At 38.8% G+C, this 17,922-nt stretch overlaps 1 protein-coding gene across 2 annotated transcripts in view; it reads left to right on the forward strand.

Annotated features, from left to right (window-relative positions):
* Positions 1 to 3,260: 3,260 nt before the first annotated feature.
* The window catches only part of LOC149076693 (uncharacterized), a 39,255-nt gene continuing 24,593 nt past the window's right edge, over positions 3,261 to 17,922 (forward strand). The window contains exons 1-3 of one of the 2 annotated variants that reach the window (XM_089244313.1): positions 3,261 to 3,475; positions 12,328 to 12,424; positions 15,628 to 15,999. In XM_089244313.1, the coding sequence (XP_089100439.1) occupies positions 3,470 to 3,475; positions 12,328 to 12,424; positions 15,628 to 15,999 (475 nt within the window). In that variant the 5' untranslated portion in view covers positions 3,261 to 3,469. The remainder of the gene's footprint in view (positions 3,476 to 12,327; positions 12,425 to 15,627; positions 16,000 to 17,922) is intronic. The other variant, XM_089244315.1, reaches the window with a different exon arrangement.

A 17,922-nucleotide genomic window follows, 5' to 3' on the forward strand; every position in this document is an offset into this window, starting at 1 on the left:
CTATCGTATCGAAAGGTTTTTTTCCGTTTTTGGCGCACCGAATAATATTATCACCGAATAAACCATTAAGAATATTTCATATCTTCATAAATAGTGGTTGATGATGTAAACATCTCCCAAACCCCCCCCCCCCCCCCCATCGATGCTGACGTAATACTTGAATGACCCCTGAGCAACACATCGGAAACCACTGAATCAAGGTAATAGAGGTGAAGAAAGAAATTTTTTTCAGATTGTGTTGTATCTTAAGGGCAGCCAAATATTCGCTCCAGGCGACAGAATTTCTAGGACCGGCCCTGCGCACACACATGCGTCCTCATCTCCAAATTTCGCTATCTGATTCTCAGGGACAACATCGTCTATGAGCAGAAAGCCTCCACGCGAAGCTCGTGACGTCACCGAAGCCGTCCACTTCACCTATAGTCATTGGATCTACAGTCGCCCTACCCCCCCCCACCCCCGTATTCGCGGTTTTTTTCCTTTATTGGGAATTTTTTTTGACAACACTCAGCATTCGTTATTCGCGTGTTTTGTTTACAAAATTTGACTTGTACGTGCTTAGGATGGTTCATTTTTCTACTGCTACTAATAATGCTTTGAAAGGTAAATAAAAGTGAAAATTTAACAAGAAAAATTGGATGTATTGACTATGCTTGGCGAAAGTAAGTCAATTGCTGCTGCGGCCCGCCATTACGGAATCAATGAATCTAAGGTGAGATATATCAATGAAAAGGAATCTGAAATTCGTTCATCCGTAGCTGTAGCTGCACCAAAATTGCAACCTGTGGATCAGGGCATTGCTAAGTATCTTAAACACTCGTACATAAAACGACTGGTGAGAGCGGCAATTGCTGACATAAACAATAATCTCACGCAGGGGCGGACTTGGGTGATCACATGATTTTCCTCCTCCTTTCTTTGAGGGACATACAAACCGTGTGTAAGTTAACCAATATGGCGACTTCCTGCGCGACTTCATGAAATAAACAAATCTAGATTTAAAGAACATAGAAATGAATATACCTTTTTCCCCTTTTTTAAGGGGCGCTAGGTATTTCGATCCCCCCTCCCTCGAGATAAACGATATTCTGCGGACCTGGGAAATATATCGTTGCAGAAGGATTATTAAAATATCGAGAGGCAGCAGTTTAACATTCGAATATAGACATTCTGAGCAAACTTGAAAAATATCGTGGTAAAGAACCGGTAAAATCGTTTTATCGAGTAACGTTGTAGCGAGGTTTCACTATATTTTCAACAATTCTGAAAAAAAGTTTTCTTGCATTTATTTCGAATTTTTATTTTCTGGATTTTCGATTCTTCTCTGTCACAGAAGAAAACAAAAATAGGGCTAAGGGGGCCCAGCTGTTATTTTCGCGACGGGCCCCATGCATAGTAAGGGCGGCCCTGTATGGGATGCATCCACATTCTTCTCTCTCGAACGCTTTACTCAAACGATTAATGCAGTCATTTCTTCCTCATCAAGGTCATCCAAAAACGCGTCTCGCATCCATTGGATTGAAAAAAAAAACAACAGATTTTTCAAAAGTCAAAACAGATATCACGAGCAACACACACAATGACTTCACTTCGACTGATGGCGTAAAGGCTGAAACACACTACACTGACGTGACGTGATTTTACGTCGTGCCAGAGACTTGATAAATTCTGTGACGTGCGAATTTCACGCCACATAATTTTGTACGTCACAGAATTTCCACGAATAAGATTTCACAATTCGTTATCGTCGTGTGTTTCGGCCTTAATGCATCTCTTAAAACATCTGGCCGAAAAAATACCATAATGTAGCCGAATATATGTAGTTTCCGTAGACACAATCACACAAAATTGTCGTAACTAAACCACCCTTGCCCTCAAAAATAATAAACCACAAACTGTTGCCAACCAGCCCCGGTGTCCCCATACGCCATTCCCCCACACACATTTATGCTACCATCATCACTGATCACCGTGCATCTGAGTATCTGATATCTTATGATAAAATATCCGTGTCCCATTTATAGAAACTACTAAGGCTTCGCTTAAGGAGAGCGGATTCATGGTCCATCTTTGAGCAAAGAACAGATTTGCCGCCCCAAGTGATGTCTCGAAATCGTAGAAAATATGGCAGAACGGGGGGAAGAGCGAATGGGGCTATAGCAATAATACTAACATTCGTCACACTTCCGTTCAAAGGTGGCGAATGGGTAGGCCTGGTATTTCAAAGAGCTCTATTACTCAACCTGGTGATCGGTTGAAGCTTTACCTCCTAGATGCAGAATATATTTTTTGGAGATAATGACTGAAGTAGATTTTTCTGTGGTTCCCAAATTTAAGGCGCGAATGTTATTCGATATCACTATTAAAAAGTTTCGCCACAGAGAGCAACAGTCCTAAACCGGTGCAAATATGAAATCATTATACTTGGCTTACAGTTTGAAAAATAGATGGCAGCACTAAAAATTCGCGAACAACACTAGATATGCTCTCAGATTGTTAGGTACACACGCATATTTCCAGTAAAACTCATTCGGTAGTGAACAGCCCATAACCATAGGCGGTGGTTGTGCTCGATTTGAAGCAAACGAGCTGCATCAAGAATTTCATTAAGAGCATTAAAGTTACTTCTAACAAGTGAAGGTGTACGAAATCTTATTTATATACAGCTCGACTTTTTTTATCTAATCGGGATCATTTTGAGACTCTCTCAATGAAAAATTCGATTTCTTCTAAAAAACAAAGAAAAATTTCCCCTGCATCCCTTCCAAGTGGCGTCCACAGTATTCTTAGTATGGATCCGAGCAACAACAGAATCAATTTAGAAAAATCAAAATTTCCTACATGCAGCTGTAGACAAGTACCACAGATCTAAAAAACTTCTTTGACGGCCCTCCCCTAACTTCGATGAACACTTTGCTGTAGAGAGAGAAAGAGATGTCCATGGGCGTTAATTTTTCGATCACGCAGACACATGTGGTATTCGAGTGGCATTGACGCAGTTTGTCGGTGAGTATGCCAACAAAATATCTCAATCACCTATCTATCTATCTATCTATCTTTGTGTGTGTGGCGGTATTGTAGGCTTTTAGCGATGTGTCGAATTATGAGCCTAGTGAAAAGTCTATTGAAATGTGGCAGGAAATACACGGGTTGAGCCTTTTTCTCGTTTCCACGTTTCACCGTCGAAATACAGGTCTGTGTTCGTTAAACCGTCGCACATACAATGAACGGAATGACCTGTACGCTCTTTGGTATCCGGGAAGCTCGTATGGTCATCAGCAGAGGAAGTGGGACGCCTTGTTGTGACAAAACGCTCCTCTCCCCGATATCGGATGTTCTCTCGTTGCAAACGGTCATTATTATTATTGTTCCTCCGTTTCGGAAAACTCGGGCTGATCGAATGTTTACTCGCAGGATTCGCGGTACTGTCTGATCACAGAGAGCTGTCGCAACCCTGGGCTTGCGCCAAATGAAGGTAACTTTAATTTTCCTTTCAATCCACTCTGAATGCGAATAATTCGAAAATTACCATATCGAGAGTTCTTTCATGTGCTCTCACTCCAACAACCGAATTCATCTACTCTTATTCTGGCTGCACTGGTTCAAAAAGTTCAAACCATGGTGATCGAACCTGTGCATTCGCGTTGCGAGGCAATCCCGATGTTCACACGACCATCCACACTGTGGTTAAACGGAGGTAAGGTGGTGGTGGGAAAAAATTTAAGGACAACCGAAAAAACTCCGTATTATCTTGGAAAATTGTGCGGGGCTGGAATAAAAAAATGTACATGTCCGATCAAAAGAGCATGAAAAAAAGACAGAAAAATCACTTTTCTCGAGGACCTGTGGTTCTGTTAAGAAGGATCTGGCCATGCTCAAATTTTTTGTTTTCGTGAATTACATTTTAACCCCTTTACTATCGGGGGACGAAATATTTCATCTAAACGCCAGTCGAAAAAAATTCAATCTAGTTCTCTGTGTTTTCTTTTCTTTCACCTCATCATCGCGAAGCTTTATTGTAACACTATAAACCGAAGTTGTTTTTTTTTCTTCTCTCTGTCTTTTCTATATTCCTGCTAGTGATATTTTCCTCCAATGTATCTTTTTTTCTGTTTACATGTAAGCGTGAAAGAGAACACATAGGGTGACAGTGAAAAGAGAAATCTACTGAAAACTCTCTTATTTACTTATGTATTTTTTACCATTTTTCTTTCCTATTCCATTTATTTTCTCCTCTCCTTGTCTTCCATTTTTTTCTTTCCCCTTCTCCAAAGTGCGGTTAGGTTAGAACAAGGTTCGAATCCGAAGATGATGTCTCTCTCCACTATTGATACGAAGGTTTCGACAGCTGGCTGATGTAAATCCAGGAAAAAACATTTGACTGCCTTTGGAGGGGGGGGGGAAATAGAGCATCACCCAGCTAGTGAGAGGACGTGGGTTCGATTCCCCCCAGCAAAGGCAGTCGAATTTCCTTTCCTTGATTTATCTTCGCATTAATTCGATTATTAGCGGAGAGTGATATCTTCTACGGATAAGTCGCTATCTGGTGCCCATGTCAGTAATGTGAGCTTTGACCCAAATTAAGTTTGGCTGTCCATACGGCCCCGTTCAGCGCACTCGAGCTCTAAGGAGAGAGGATTCGTTGCCTTTGTAGTCTAGTGTCTATCCGCTGTGCGGTCGTGTGGGCATCCAGAAGATTCGAACTCCGTTGACGCACAGTGGTGGTCGGCTGATGTTGGTTTTCTGCGGTTTTCCAACTTCGAGGGGGGAATGCGAGCCGGTCTCCCATTTGAAAAATTCTCTCCGCAGAGAGCAGGTTGACCTACAACACCGTACTTACATAACATGAAAGTCAAAGCATTTACCATATTTACTTCAAAATATAGAACACAGATGGCAGCACAAGGAAGAATATAAAACAAGCCCAACTCTAACAATATAAATACGTTAGGACCATGCATATCACACAACACGTTCCGACATGTACTGATTCGTTAGAAATTCCGCAGAGAATGTGTACGAGGTGCATGTACGGTTATGCAATAGTACTAGTCTAATGTCTACTCACTAGCCTCTAGAGCAAGGTTACCGGATTTATCGCCGATTCGTAAAACTGATATCATCTAAATTTGTTGCCAGAAGCTTGTACGTGTAGGGGTTAAATCACTGCAGACTTAATGTAGCACTGCATTTCTCGCGAGGAGTTAGTTGTAAGAAATTATTGGCAATTTGGCCGTCGATTGGCAACATTTATAGCGAGAATTAGCGATGTCCCGTATTTATGTTATCGAATTCCCGTATTTTTTCAGATCAAGTATGGTCACCTTTGACCTTTGAAGACCGGACACACCCCGCTTCCCATCTCATAGATATCGAAGCGTTCCCGAAGGGTGGGTGTATCCGGAAAGTTTTATTATAAAAACAAAACATTGTCGCCTCATACGAAGGCAACCAAAAAAAATAAATAAATATCAAACTGCATAGAGACATATTTGAACTAAAAGAATCACTTTCAGATATAGAATATACGAGAAAAGCAAATAACATCGAAATAAATGGTATTCCTGAGGAGAAAGATGAAAACATAATTGAAATGTTGAACAACATAAAGGATGTGCTCAACATCACCCAAGATACCAAAATTGAGAAAACACATAGGGTACCATCATTCACAAAGGGGAAACCTAATCCAATTATTGTCAGATTCAAGGAGGAATCATCAAAGACGACTTGGATTGATGCTGTTAAAAAGCACCCATCCTTAGATACTGATATCATCAATAAGAATTTTACTCCTCAGAGAATTTACATCAACGAACATTTGACTCGACACATCAAGCAACTGTTTTATGCTGTAAGGAAATTCAAGTATGAACAAAACTACCAGTTTGCCTGGACTAAAAATGGGAAGGTGTTTTTAAGACAGACGGAGACATCCACGGTATTAAGGATAAGAAACACCAAAGAATTGGAAAAAATACTTGTAAACAATGTTTGACTTGGAAACTGAAAACTATATAGAATTGAACAACGTTAGAGTGCCTGTCTTGAATTCGCCTAATTCTATAAAAGAGTTTCTAAATACCGATGAAACAGCTTGTAATACGACACTGAAATATATTGTCTGTAATGTGAGGAGTATGAGGAAAAACTTTGATAATTTTATGGTATTTTTAAAATATACTAATGAAGATTTTCATGTGATATGTCTAACTGAAATCTGGATTAAGGAATGTGAAGTGAATATGTACACAATCCCAGGTTATTATAGTTTTTATAATTGTCGTGAATATAATAAATCAGGAGGGGTTTACATATACATTAGAGAAGGTATAAAAGTCAATTCAATCTCTAGTCAATTTCAGACAGCAGAAATTTTAACATTAAAAATTTGTGATTTCAATATTATATTTTCACTATTTTATAGATCTCATAATTATACCATTGAACAATTTAATAATGAACTTAGAATATATTTGAACAAATTTAAAAACTCGGATATGATAATTATGGGTGACATGAATGTGAACCTATTCAATGATAATGACATAAATATTAATGACTATTTGAATTTATTCTGTTTAAATGGTTTTCTTCATTTGAAAAATGTGTTACAAGAATCGGATTTACTGATTCAACTGATGTTGACCATGTGTTTTACCGTTCGCTAAAAAATAATTTTCAGTGTAAAATGGGCGTATATGATGCGGGAATCACTGATCATCATCTACTAATTGGTTACATAAGAAAATGTTCACCATATAATAGCGATAACAATTCAAATTATATAGAAAAAACTTGGATAAATTATGAATTATTTGAACGATTTATTAGGGGTGTTGATTTCACGCGGGTGTTTGATGAAATCGATACAAATCAGGCTTATATACGTTTTATTGACATCCTTAGATTGAATTCAAGCTTATTTATAAAAAAAAAATATGTTAAAGATAGAAATAGGGCAAAGCTTAATGAATGGATTACGGATGACCTAATTAAAATGATAAATATTAAGGAGAAACTATATATGAAGCATCGTAAAAATCCATTCAGACATGATTATGAAATCAAATATAAACAATATAATACTAATTTAAAGAAAGCAATCAAAAAACAGAAAGATAATTATTTTAGGGAAAAGTTTATCAATTTGGGATCAAATAAAAGAAGTCAGTGGAAATTTATAAACCATTTTGTAAACAACAAAAAAATTAGGAAATTACCCAATTGTGATGATCAAAATAAACTAGCTAACGATTTTAATGATAACTTTATAAATCGAGTAAGGGACACTGAAGTAAACAATCAAACAAATGACTTTGTAAACAACGAAAGTTCTCAACTCAATTCAATTGTTCTTCACGAAATTGACTTGCCACAAACTGAAAGCTTGGTTAACTCAATTAATATTAATAAGCCAGCAGGAAGTGATGGTCTGACACCAAGAATCATTAAAATTATCTATCGTCACCACCCATCACTAATAACCCATCTGATTAATAAATCTCTAGATACTGGAATATTTTATAATGAACTAAAAAAGTCGATTGTTACGCCCATATACAAGAAAGGTAATAAAGATGACATGAACAATTACAGACCAATTTCGATTTTACCTATTATGTCAAAATTATTAGAGAAATGGGTAAAACGACAACTTAATAGTTATTTACACGCCATTGCCTACTACTCACATCATCAATTTGGTTTCAGGGAAAAAAGGAATACTGAAATGGCTATGATTAGATTAATGGATTATATACAAAATAAAATTAATAATAACAAAAAAGTAGCAGCTGTATTTATAGATATCAGTAAAGCGTTTGATACAGTAAACTGGGATATCTTATTGGAAAAACTAAAAAATATTGGAGTAAGAGGGCTCCCACTCGATTGGTTCAGATCTTTTATAACAAATAGGAAACAGACAGTTAAAGTAGGCAATGCGATAAGTCAGGTAAAGGCAATAGATACAGGCGTACCTCAGGGATCGGTTCTTGGCCCAATACTTTTTTCTATTTACATTAATGAAATTCATAATATCAATATTTCCGGTCAACTTGTTTCATTCGCAGATGATACAGTTCTAGTTTCCTCCGCTGAAACAACTGAAGAACTGATAAAAAATTTGGAAAAAGACATTCATGCAATAAATAAAAGAATTCGAAACCTTCGACTTAGGCTAAACGCTAGCAAAACTAAATGGGTTCTTTTTAATTTAACTAACTTAAGCACACAGACAGATTTAATGAAATTTCATGAATGTAACGACTTTCTTTCAAATACTATATGTAACTGTTCATACATTGAAAGAGTACAGCATTATAAATATCTTGGAATCATTATTTCATCTAACCTAAAATGGAAAGATCATACTGATCAAGTTGTTAATAAATTACGAGCAATCACAGCAATGACGTATAAATTAAAGGCTATCATCTCACACCAAAGTTTGAAAGAAGTATTCGTTACTTAAGATGGTTTTAGAAAGGAATCTTCGAAGGAAGGTTGCCACCCCATCTGATGATGCTATGTCGGATTCGAGCCCACAGGGTATAATAAGCACTCTACCACATCCAGTAATTATCAAAGCACAGGACAATGATAACGTTAAGGACGATCCCGATGCTATGGGGTCATACACGTACGACGCTGCTATGAGTATTTGGAACTTTCTAACAGCCCCGCGAAAGAACTCAGGAAAATCCCGACATCGAATCCCGGTCAGTGAGCATAACTGCTTGGAAAGACAACTCAAAAATGTCATTGATTCTGTGAAAACCATATGGCAGTCTATACGAGTGACAAAGAGGGGAAAGATTCGACTGCCTGTTCGTGACCAAGACAGTGTGGAACGCTTGTTGGTTGAACTCGTCAAAGATATAGTAAACCAGTCGGATGCTAGGCCACAAACATTGACGACCAGCAGTAAATCTCGACAGGACAAGGCAGCTAGTCCGAATTTGAGGCAAAAACGGATTCCTACTACTGGTAATGTTGAAAAGAATCAGGCTACTCTGCAGCAACCTCCAATGGACCTCCGTATGATAGATCAGGGTACACAGACATTGCCGACAGAACTAACACCCAGTGCTGACACGGAAACTCAAACGACTTCGAATCAGAAGGATTTCTTGGACACTGGAACCCAATATGAACGGCATATCATACAAAAGGGTGTGCAAATTGACTTTACAGATCCACACTCCACACTTTCCCCATCGACTAACAAGGCGAGACGACGAAAAGAAGTGAGAAGATCACTACAGGATGCTAAGCGACTCTACCCAGTGGTGCTTCTTGGGAAACAGGCAAGACTCTCACTCCCCGCTGTAATATCACGGGACATTTCCAACACAAACTTTGAAATGGAGGACAGCCGGCCTAGCGTGTTTGAAAGTAATACTAATGAGACTAGTAGAGAAGAGTCTAACAGGGATAGAGAGCCTCAGAGCCCCCAGCTGTGCCAACCATTATCACAACTCATATGGTCTGTTAGTTGAGTTTGGAACATATTAAATTTTTGTGCAGTATTTTTCTTCGTTCTATAAAAACATGATGATCAATACACGTGCCTTCTACTTCAGTTTCTCTATATAGTAATAGTCCTGTAAGGACACAAAGCCACTAACAGCCATTATATCCAAATAATTAGAAATTTCGTTATTGTTGTCAAGTATATTTATATCACCAAAAATCAACATATTTTGTCTTGTGTTTTGAATAAGTACCTTAAGCTCATCATTAAATTGAGATATGGTGAATGAACGGGATCTATAGAGTAATACACAATGTACTAATAACACATCAACATCATGATCTGAGAAGTTTATAGGTATATTTATATATATACAACTATTGTACCACAGGGCCGACTCTATTCTACCATAGAGATGTAGAATAGAGACGATCCTGGCTACCCCCCCCCCCCCGCGTACGCTAAATTGCATATAGTTCCATCACAATGGTTTTGTTTTTATACACAAAAAAAATCTCTATTCTTTACATTGCTATTCTAAATCTTTTATATTGCTATATACGACGTTGGCTGGCCATATTTGCTCGAGAAAAATACGGGAAATTAGGCTTCGAAATATTGGAAAATACGGGACATTGAAAATGATCGCTAGAAATGATGTCAAAAGTGAACGAAGTTGACAACTCATGCTAAAATCACAGAAAAGTCGCCAATCGTGGAAAAGGAAGCGTCGCTTCCAGTTGCTGTGAATTAAAAAAAAAACATGAAAAAGCCAAATTTTGGCTTCGTTGAAAATACGTGAAAGAACGGGACTGTCCCCACAAATACAAGACGTATGGTCACCCTTTGTACGTGTGCGTGCGTGTGTGCGTATTATTTTTTCATTTTTCTTCATTTTATTGGCACAGGGGGTCCGTGGACTTCATTTTAATTGTTTTACAAATTGTCCGTGGAACACAAAATGCTAAGGACCCCTGGTCAAATTTGTTTTAATTTAAACAAAACACTGAAAGAGGAACATGAAAGAAAGGAGTCATCAAGAAATTGTTTAGAAAGTATAAATTTTTTTTGGACTGATATAAAAAATGGAGGAGTTCTTAAAAGTTCCAAGCCTTAATAGAAAAAATCTGCGTGATAGAAAGTGACAAATACAAATACATACAAGGCCACAACAGGCAAAATGTTCAACGAGGTGGCTGAGAAAAATAAGAAATAAAAATACCAACTTCTAGGTTTGACATATGTCTAGGTTCACCTCAATTGAATTCAATTTTAATTATTCAAAATTGAATTTAGAAATTTTAAATTTAATTAAATGCCGTAATAATCCCATGTGTGGCAGATCGGTTCACTAAAAATTTCAGGCGATAATAATCATGGTTGGAGGGGGAGGCTTATTATCGGGACTGAAGTCTAGTACAGGGGGTCTACTACAGGAGTGACGAGTAGAGGGTAGAGGGCAACTCTACCTCCAGCCCGATGCATTTTCTCTTCTGTAGTCGCACTCTTCGCTCTCCTCCCGCGTGTGTGCAGCCTAAGAAAAAAGTGAAGCGCTCTGGATGTTCAGCTTTACGACAGCGTAGCAAATTAGGAGCTGGCACTGTGACGTCACAAAACTTGCATTAGTGTGTGAAATATACTCTCGTGTATATATATAGCCTCTAGAATATATCCTTATACAGTCGCCTTACTCTTGTGTGGAAAGGCGTATGGCATCACGGGAGGGGGGCAGGGGAAAGGTCTAAAGGGTAAACTGTCTTTGTCCGACACAAACCCCACCTCCTTTATTTTATTTCACGGCCGAATGCTTATTGACGTCCTCACCACCACAACCCATCTGCTTATCGGAACTTCATCACACAATCAGTTATTCTTTTCCCCTCACAAACTTTTACTCTTACGCCACTATAAAAGTTTCACTTCAAAAACTCATTATCTAATTCCCCCCCCCCCCACCTTAAAAATCAAAATTCCCCCTTTTCCCTTGGGAATTACCACGCTGGGAATCAGCGCTGTAGAGTAAGCTGAAAACTGGCTTGGCTGGCGTGGATTGACGCAGTCGTGAATGACCCACGATATGCCACCGAGATATACTCACGAAGTATTTCTTAGATTCTTAGAAGATCAAAATGCAAATTACAACCGCACTGTTGTGATTTGTGCTTTCCAATTTGAGCATTTCATGAACTGCTCTTGTAAATTTCTGCCGTGTTCTAATGTTTTGAAACAAGCGTATATATGACCGCCCTTCAAGCCCGAAAATTCGTTTCTCATCTCGTCTTTTTTTATTCATCGAATTTTTATTCATTCAAATTTATTTCATCGATGTTTCCAAGTGATATTTGCCCTGCGCAGAGGTAATTTGTGCTCTTGTTCGGTCCACAAAAGCTATTCTAGAGTGCAGGGGCGGATCTAGAGCTCGCTGGTACGAAGAACATTTTTTTTTTTTTTTACACTGTGATTCGAGTGACTATACGTCCCGCATTGTCCTGTATTTTCCGGGACAGTCGTGGTTTTTTCTTTGTTCCGACTTTTTTTTTGAAAAAAATACCACAGTTTTTTCTATATTTTGGTCAAAGTTTTCTTGTCTCGCTTTTAATAAGTTAAACTTGAATGTTTCTGCGGAATCGCTCTCTGTTGTCACTCGTTTTTCAATGAAAATTTGACTGTTCAGAAGTCTAAAAAAAAAAGTATCCGAATTCCGTTCTTTATTGTGTTCTTGAAGCGGTGTTATTTTCATTACCGCATAATAATTTATTTTTACAGAAGTAATGCGATAGTTATTTTGAACGATACTCGTCGGTTGGTTCGAATTCCTAGCGATATTAAAATTGTTTTTTATTGCGCAGGGAAGCAATCCATGGACTTTGTTGCTGTTAATATTGTCCTGCCGTTCTTTGCAGTCTTCCGCAGAAAAAGAAAACTGTGACAATGGCCGCCCGTCAGGTGAGTTCAATAAGCAGACTCGCAACACAAAAATTCAGGTAACTTCCACTTCCACTTCGAATTTGTGAGAAGGATGGGAACACATAATTCCCACCCACTGATACATTTGGGGCCCAGGCTGTGCATACATCACTTCTTCGCAAACATCGATTCGTTAGAAATGCTGCAGATGGATGTTTAGATGATACTAGCGAAATACTCGGCAATGTCCGGGCTTTTTTGAATTACTGGGAGGATTGTAAAAGTGATAAACCATTATAATAAACTACTATACATAATACTGGCAGCATAAAAGAAGTGACAAGCCATTGTAAAGGCATATGCATTAGGGTGGGTCAGCGTTCTATGTAATTTTTTTTTTTTAATTTTTCTATCCGGCACAGCACGAAAAGGACGCCAAATGATGTCTTTAGCTCACACATAAATTATTTTAAGAATGGGTTATCACCTTCTGCTTCCGGATTGACTTTAAATACATATTTTGAAGAAAAAAAAGTTTTTTGATGATTTGTCACAGTATAAGATTTTACAAAAAAATTTTAATGTGTGTCTATAAAACAAATACAAATCGCATGATTAACATTTATTTATTACAAGAAAAAGAGTTTACAAAAGTGGCATTTATATTATTATCATATTTGAAATAGCGCGAAAATCCTTCTTACCATTAAATTTCGGCACAGTGTTTCGAGACTTATTTACTAACCAAAACAGCGACCCAGTCCATATTTCGAAGAATTTCTAACCGATGGGTCACCGCCGGCGTAAAAAAAGAGTATGACAGTGGATCAGATATATTCCACTACTGCCAGTCAATGAGATTGATGTAAGATGATACATCAAATTTTACAATAGGAAGTTGAAACAGTCGGAGTCTATTTTTCTGAATACGGCGGGATGCTAGTTCACGGATGTGCGGTTCAGAGTCGGTCGCCATTGCAATCAATGAATTTTCAGGGTGTGCGAAATAAGTGTTTCTTGGAGAAAATTACGGGATATATTTTGCCTTTTAGTTTGCCCTGCGGGCAAATACCTAGTTGCAGCGATGAGCTTGAACAGGTGCCGTGTTCCATCTTTACAGGAAGGGTGAGCTTTCATAGCAAACCAAGTTGGAGCGTAAAACTTGACGACATATACGTTGCTAGAATTATTAAATTTTCTCAGAAGGAGATTCTCCATCGAAACGTACAAACGTAGAATTCGATTAGCACGAGTTAGTCATTGGACATAGACTTTTTGCCTCACAATTTGGTGAGCATTTTTGTCGCACTATGGTCATTTTTCTGCACACGAGGGCTAATTAGACCTACAATTTATTGCCGATTCCGAACGGCAGGCTTGTTTTTTATACTCGTCGAGAGGTTGGTGCGCTAACCCTTCGATGGCAGACTCCCTGCGGTAGCAATCTTTTCCTGCAGTCATGTCGCCGTTTTTGTTCTACCCCAGTGTCAAGAAAGTTTTTTGACAAGGACGATGTGCTGCCGTCTATATGTAGAAACAAGTGTCGGAAGGGTAATTCGTTCATATGCAGTAAACAGATAATCCACAGCAACGGCTCATCTAACCTTTTTTGCAAGCAGACGTATGATACCTCCATATTTACCAACGTTCACATTAGTTCCACGTCACACCCAACTGCCACTAAAGACTCCATAGATATTTCTGATTCCAAGGAAAAAATCGAAGATTGCTTGTTCTATGCGTTCAGATGTGCCAGAGAAGCTGGTGCTTCTACTCTGGTTCCATTATCAATGGAATATGCTCTTCAAGAATGCTCTGTGTCTCTATACCTTTTTCCATCCTTTTCTGATATAATTAAAGTTTTATCCTTCTGTCCGTCGAAGTATAAAACAGTTATTTGTAGGACTGGTTGCTCTCATTGGTCGATTAGGAAGCCTTTCTCTCTGACAGGTGTATTTTGTATTTGGTACTTCGATGTTCTTGCACTTGCAGGATGAAATAAATGTCAAACAATAATTTACGGCGAATCTCTTCTAATTGCTTCTTCGGTATTTTAGGGTGTGATTTCAAAAGATTTTTGAATTTCATACATGATACGCCTTAAACATCGCTTTCACTCGTTTATGTTGGACAGAAGGAATGACCATATGACCATCTTGACCATATTTCTTCTATTTTTCCCCGACAATGTCCTCTAGTTCTTTATACGTGCGTGTGTGCGCGCGCGCGTGTGTGGACTTGGACTATGAACACACTTTTCCTGGATTGGTTTAAACGGTGTTTCGTTCCAGAAGTCAGGAGGTACCTTGTTAGTGACTACATGTTATTCAAATTTCTTTTTTGATGCTGGATTAACCGAGAAGGAATTAATGTAGCTGACTGGTCGTGAAATTGAAGCGGTACCAGATGAAGAAGATCAAGATAAAGAAGTAGAAGACAAATAGCGGAAAGAAGCTAAAATCAGCAATAGATTATTTTCATGACATAGCTCCCTCTATTTTACGTTCTTCACATGTAGAAAAATTAGTAGAGGAAGCTTTGTCAACATACTCCAACATACTTGATGATATGAAGAAGAGAAGACACGGCAAACAGATAAATCACAACGTTCTTCAGAAAACATCGCCAACAATCGCTGCACCCTCTTTTATATTCCGTTTCTACCTCTGCGTCACCCTGCTCTTTCTCATGATGTTCAATAAACGAGATATACAAGAAAAAACTATGGTTTCAGTTATTCGCGGATTTCCGTATTCGCGGTCACCCCCGGAACGTAACCCCCGCGAATCCGGGGGCCGACTGTATATATATAAAATCGGGTTATAAATATAGGCTATCTATATATATAAAATTGATTTTCTCCGTGTATGTGTCTGTATATAAATGCATATGTTCTCTATACAAATCTACAATTTTAGATCGATCGTCGCCTGATTTTGCATATATACCAAATGGCTTGAACGATAGGCTACTTTAAAATTTCGTCAAAGCAGGGCAAATGCCCCAAATGGCCAAAAATCCCTAGGGCAACAATGGTTTCTGGGCCTCAACAATCACTTTCCTCGAACGTTTACTTTGGTTACCGTGGTTCCCTACCAATACGTTTGAGACATGCATATGCTTTTACAATGGTTTGTCACTTTTTCAGTCCACCCAGTAATTGAAGAAAATCCGAGCAGCGCCGGGTATTATAGCTTGTGTGTGTGTATATATATATATATATATTTTTTTTTTTAAATAAGGTTTCACTGACTTGAAAGTTGCTCCGGATTTGCGTTCTGCGACGCTATCCTGGAAGTATTTGTGCTACCCCGAGCCTGCGGGGTTCGTCGTGAAAATTTGTGAGCAAGCGAGGAGGGAACCGAGCTATCACCACTGCTTCGAAAGAGTTTTCGCCAAGGAAGGGTCGCGAGGCTTGTTGAGTACGGACAGCGACGGCTTTTACGTCACCATCGTCCACGATCTTAGAATGATGACTGAGTACACGGCGTCCATCGAACCCATGTCCGACAGAAATTCAGTTTTCTCCAGCCCGTGGGGCACTTCGTTCGATTCGAGATGGCGGCGTCCATCACCACCGGTCCGGGTGAAAATGTCTTTCCTCACCAAAGGATGTAAGTATAGGTCCCACTATTCCTACTCCTATTTCACTCCCCGCGATATACTGCGTAGACACACATAACAATATTCAGGTGATTAGCCTCTTTGCGATCACGGGTGTAATGTTACGTCCAAACACCAGCAGAATAAAGTTAAACAAGTTCTCTTTCCTCTCTTTTTACCATCGCGAAACTTTATAGTAACCCTATTATCAATGGACGTTGCTTTTTTCTCTCTTTCTCTCATTTCTTTCAATATACTCCTGTTGAAAGTTTTTCCACGCTTATAATGTATCTCTCTACTATATACATGTAAGAGCGAAAGAAAAAAAAGCAAAAAGAGAAAATATTCTGGGTATTTCATGTCAAAGAAGAGATATATGTTTCGAGAGAAGTGAAGTTTTTTTTTCTTCTAAAAATAAAATATGGAATACTTCCAGAAACCTGAAAAGGAAGACAAAAGTGCAAATTTTCCTAAATGTAGGAGGACGCTTAAAATGACATCAAAAAGAAGGACGTCTGGTAACCCTAATTTAATGTGGTAAACTGGGTACGAGGTCTGGACTGATTGATCCCGTTGGAATTTGTTTTCACCAAGGATTTCACGAGCATGTATACACGTGCGTATGCTAATAATCTGTGTTAGTTGTACATTCAGACAATGCATATTAACATTCCCACAAGATTTGTATTTAGATCTAAATCCATTTTTGACTTCAAGAGGGTGAAATTTTTGGAAGAACGCCAAGGTCTTTAATAAGAATGGATATGAAATTGAGTATGAATTCCATGAGTAAGTCAGACTAACGAGATAAAGAGTATTTGAAGTAAAATTCTGAAATTATAGGTAGCCACTGTGGTGGTCGAGTGGTCATGGTGACGGACCCCACTGGGGTAGTCGGCTGAAGTTGGTTTTCTGTGGGCTCCAAACTTCGAGACAAGAATGCGAGCCGATCTCCCAGTTGAAAAGTCTGGCCACAGGGAGTATATAAGGGTACAATTGTTCAACTTCGCTCATATTTTGGAAAAATGATGGCAGGTGTAAAGTAAAAAATCCATATAGGAGCAGGTTACTTTGTATCACCTAATCCAATGAGTATTTCTAAGCGAGACAATATTTTACAGCACAACTACTACTACTACGACTTAACCGTACACCCATCTCGTGCATATTGCGGAATTTCTAACGAATCGGTACATGCTGGAATGTGCGTGTCCGTGTTGTGAACCAAACGTGAAGTTTGTTTTCTGTGTAATGCTTGTTATGCGTAGTTCTGCCATCAGCAATTAATTTTTCCACCTATGAGCGCAATGATTGAATAATTGTACGTTGTAGGCCTGTTGCTCTTTCTGGCGAGACAGTTTAGCGGGGAGATCGGCTCGCATTTACGCCTCGACGTCGGGAACCACAGAAAACCAACTTCATCCAACCACCACTGTAGTGACGGTGGGGTTCGAATTCGGATCCCCACGATGCGAGTCTGTCACTATGACCACTCGACCACTGCAGCGGCTATTTCGGAGCATTGCAGAACCACTTAAATTCATTATGTGTTATTGTTGTGCTATTTTACCAATTAAAATTTGGGGTTTTTGCCACCTGGCAGTCGGGGGGTTAGGGAGCTAGCCTGTGACTGTGCAGGTCTGGGTTCAAATCCCGGTCCGGGCATGGATGTGTGTGTCTACTAACACCAACATATTCTCTGGACAGATCGTACAGATCTCTTGGGAATACGTGAGGAACACATTAAACAAAAAACAAAAACCTGCGTGAGAACCTAGCACAATAGAAGTGAAACTTCTAGGTTTGACATGACTAGATTCACCACAATTGAATTTAATGTTAATTATTTAAAAATTTAATTAAATGCCATATAGTAAATCCGATGTGTGGCAGATTTGTTCACCAAACATTTCTGGCAATAATCGTGGTTGGGG

Source organism: Pholcus phalangioides, unplaced genomic scaffold (assembly GCF_987345545.1).
Source record: "Pholcus phalangioides strain wild (caught in Gottingen) unplaced genomic scaffold, Ppha-v1.0 ptg000015l_1, whole genome shotgun sequence".
NCBI lineage: Eukaryota > Metazoa > Arthropoda > Arachnida > Araneae > Pholcidae > Pholcus > Pholcus phalangioides.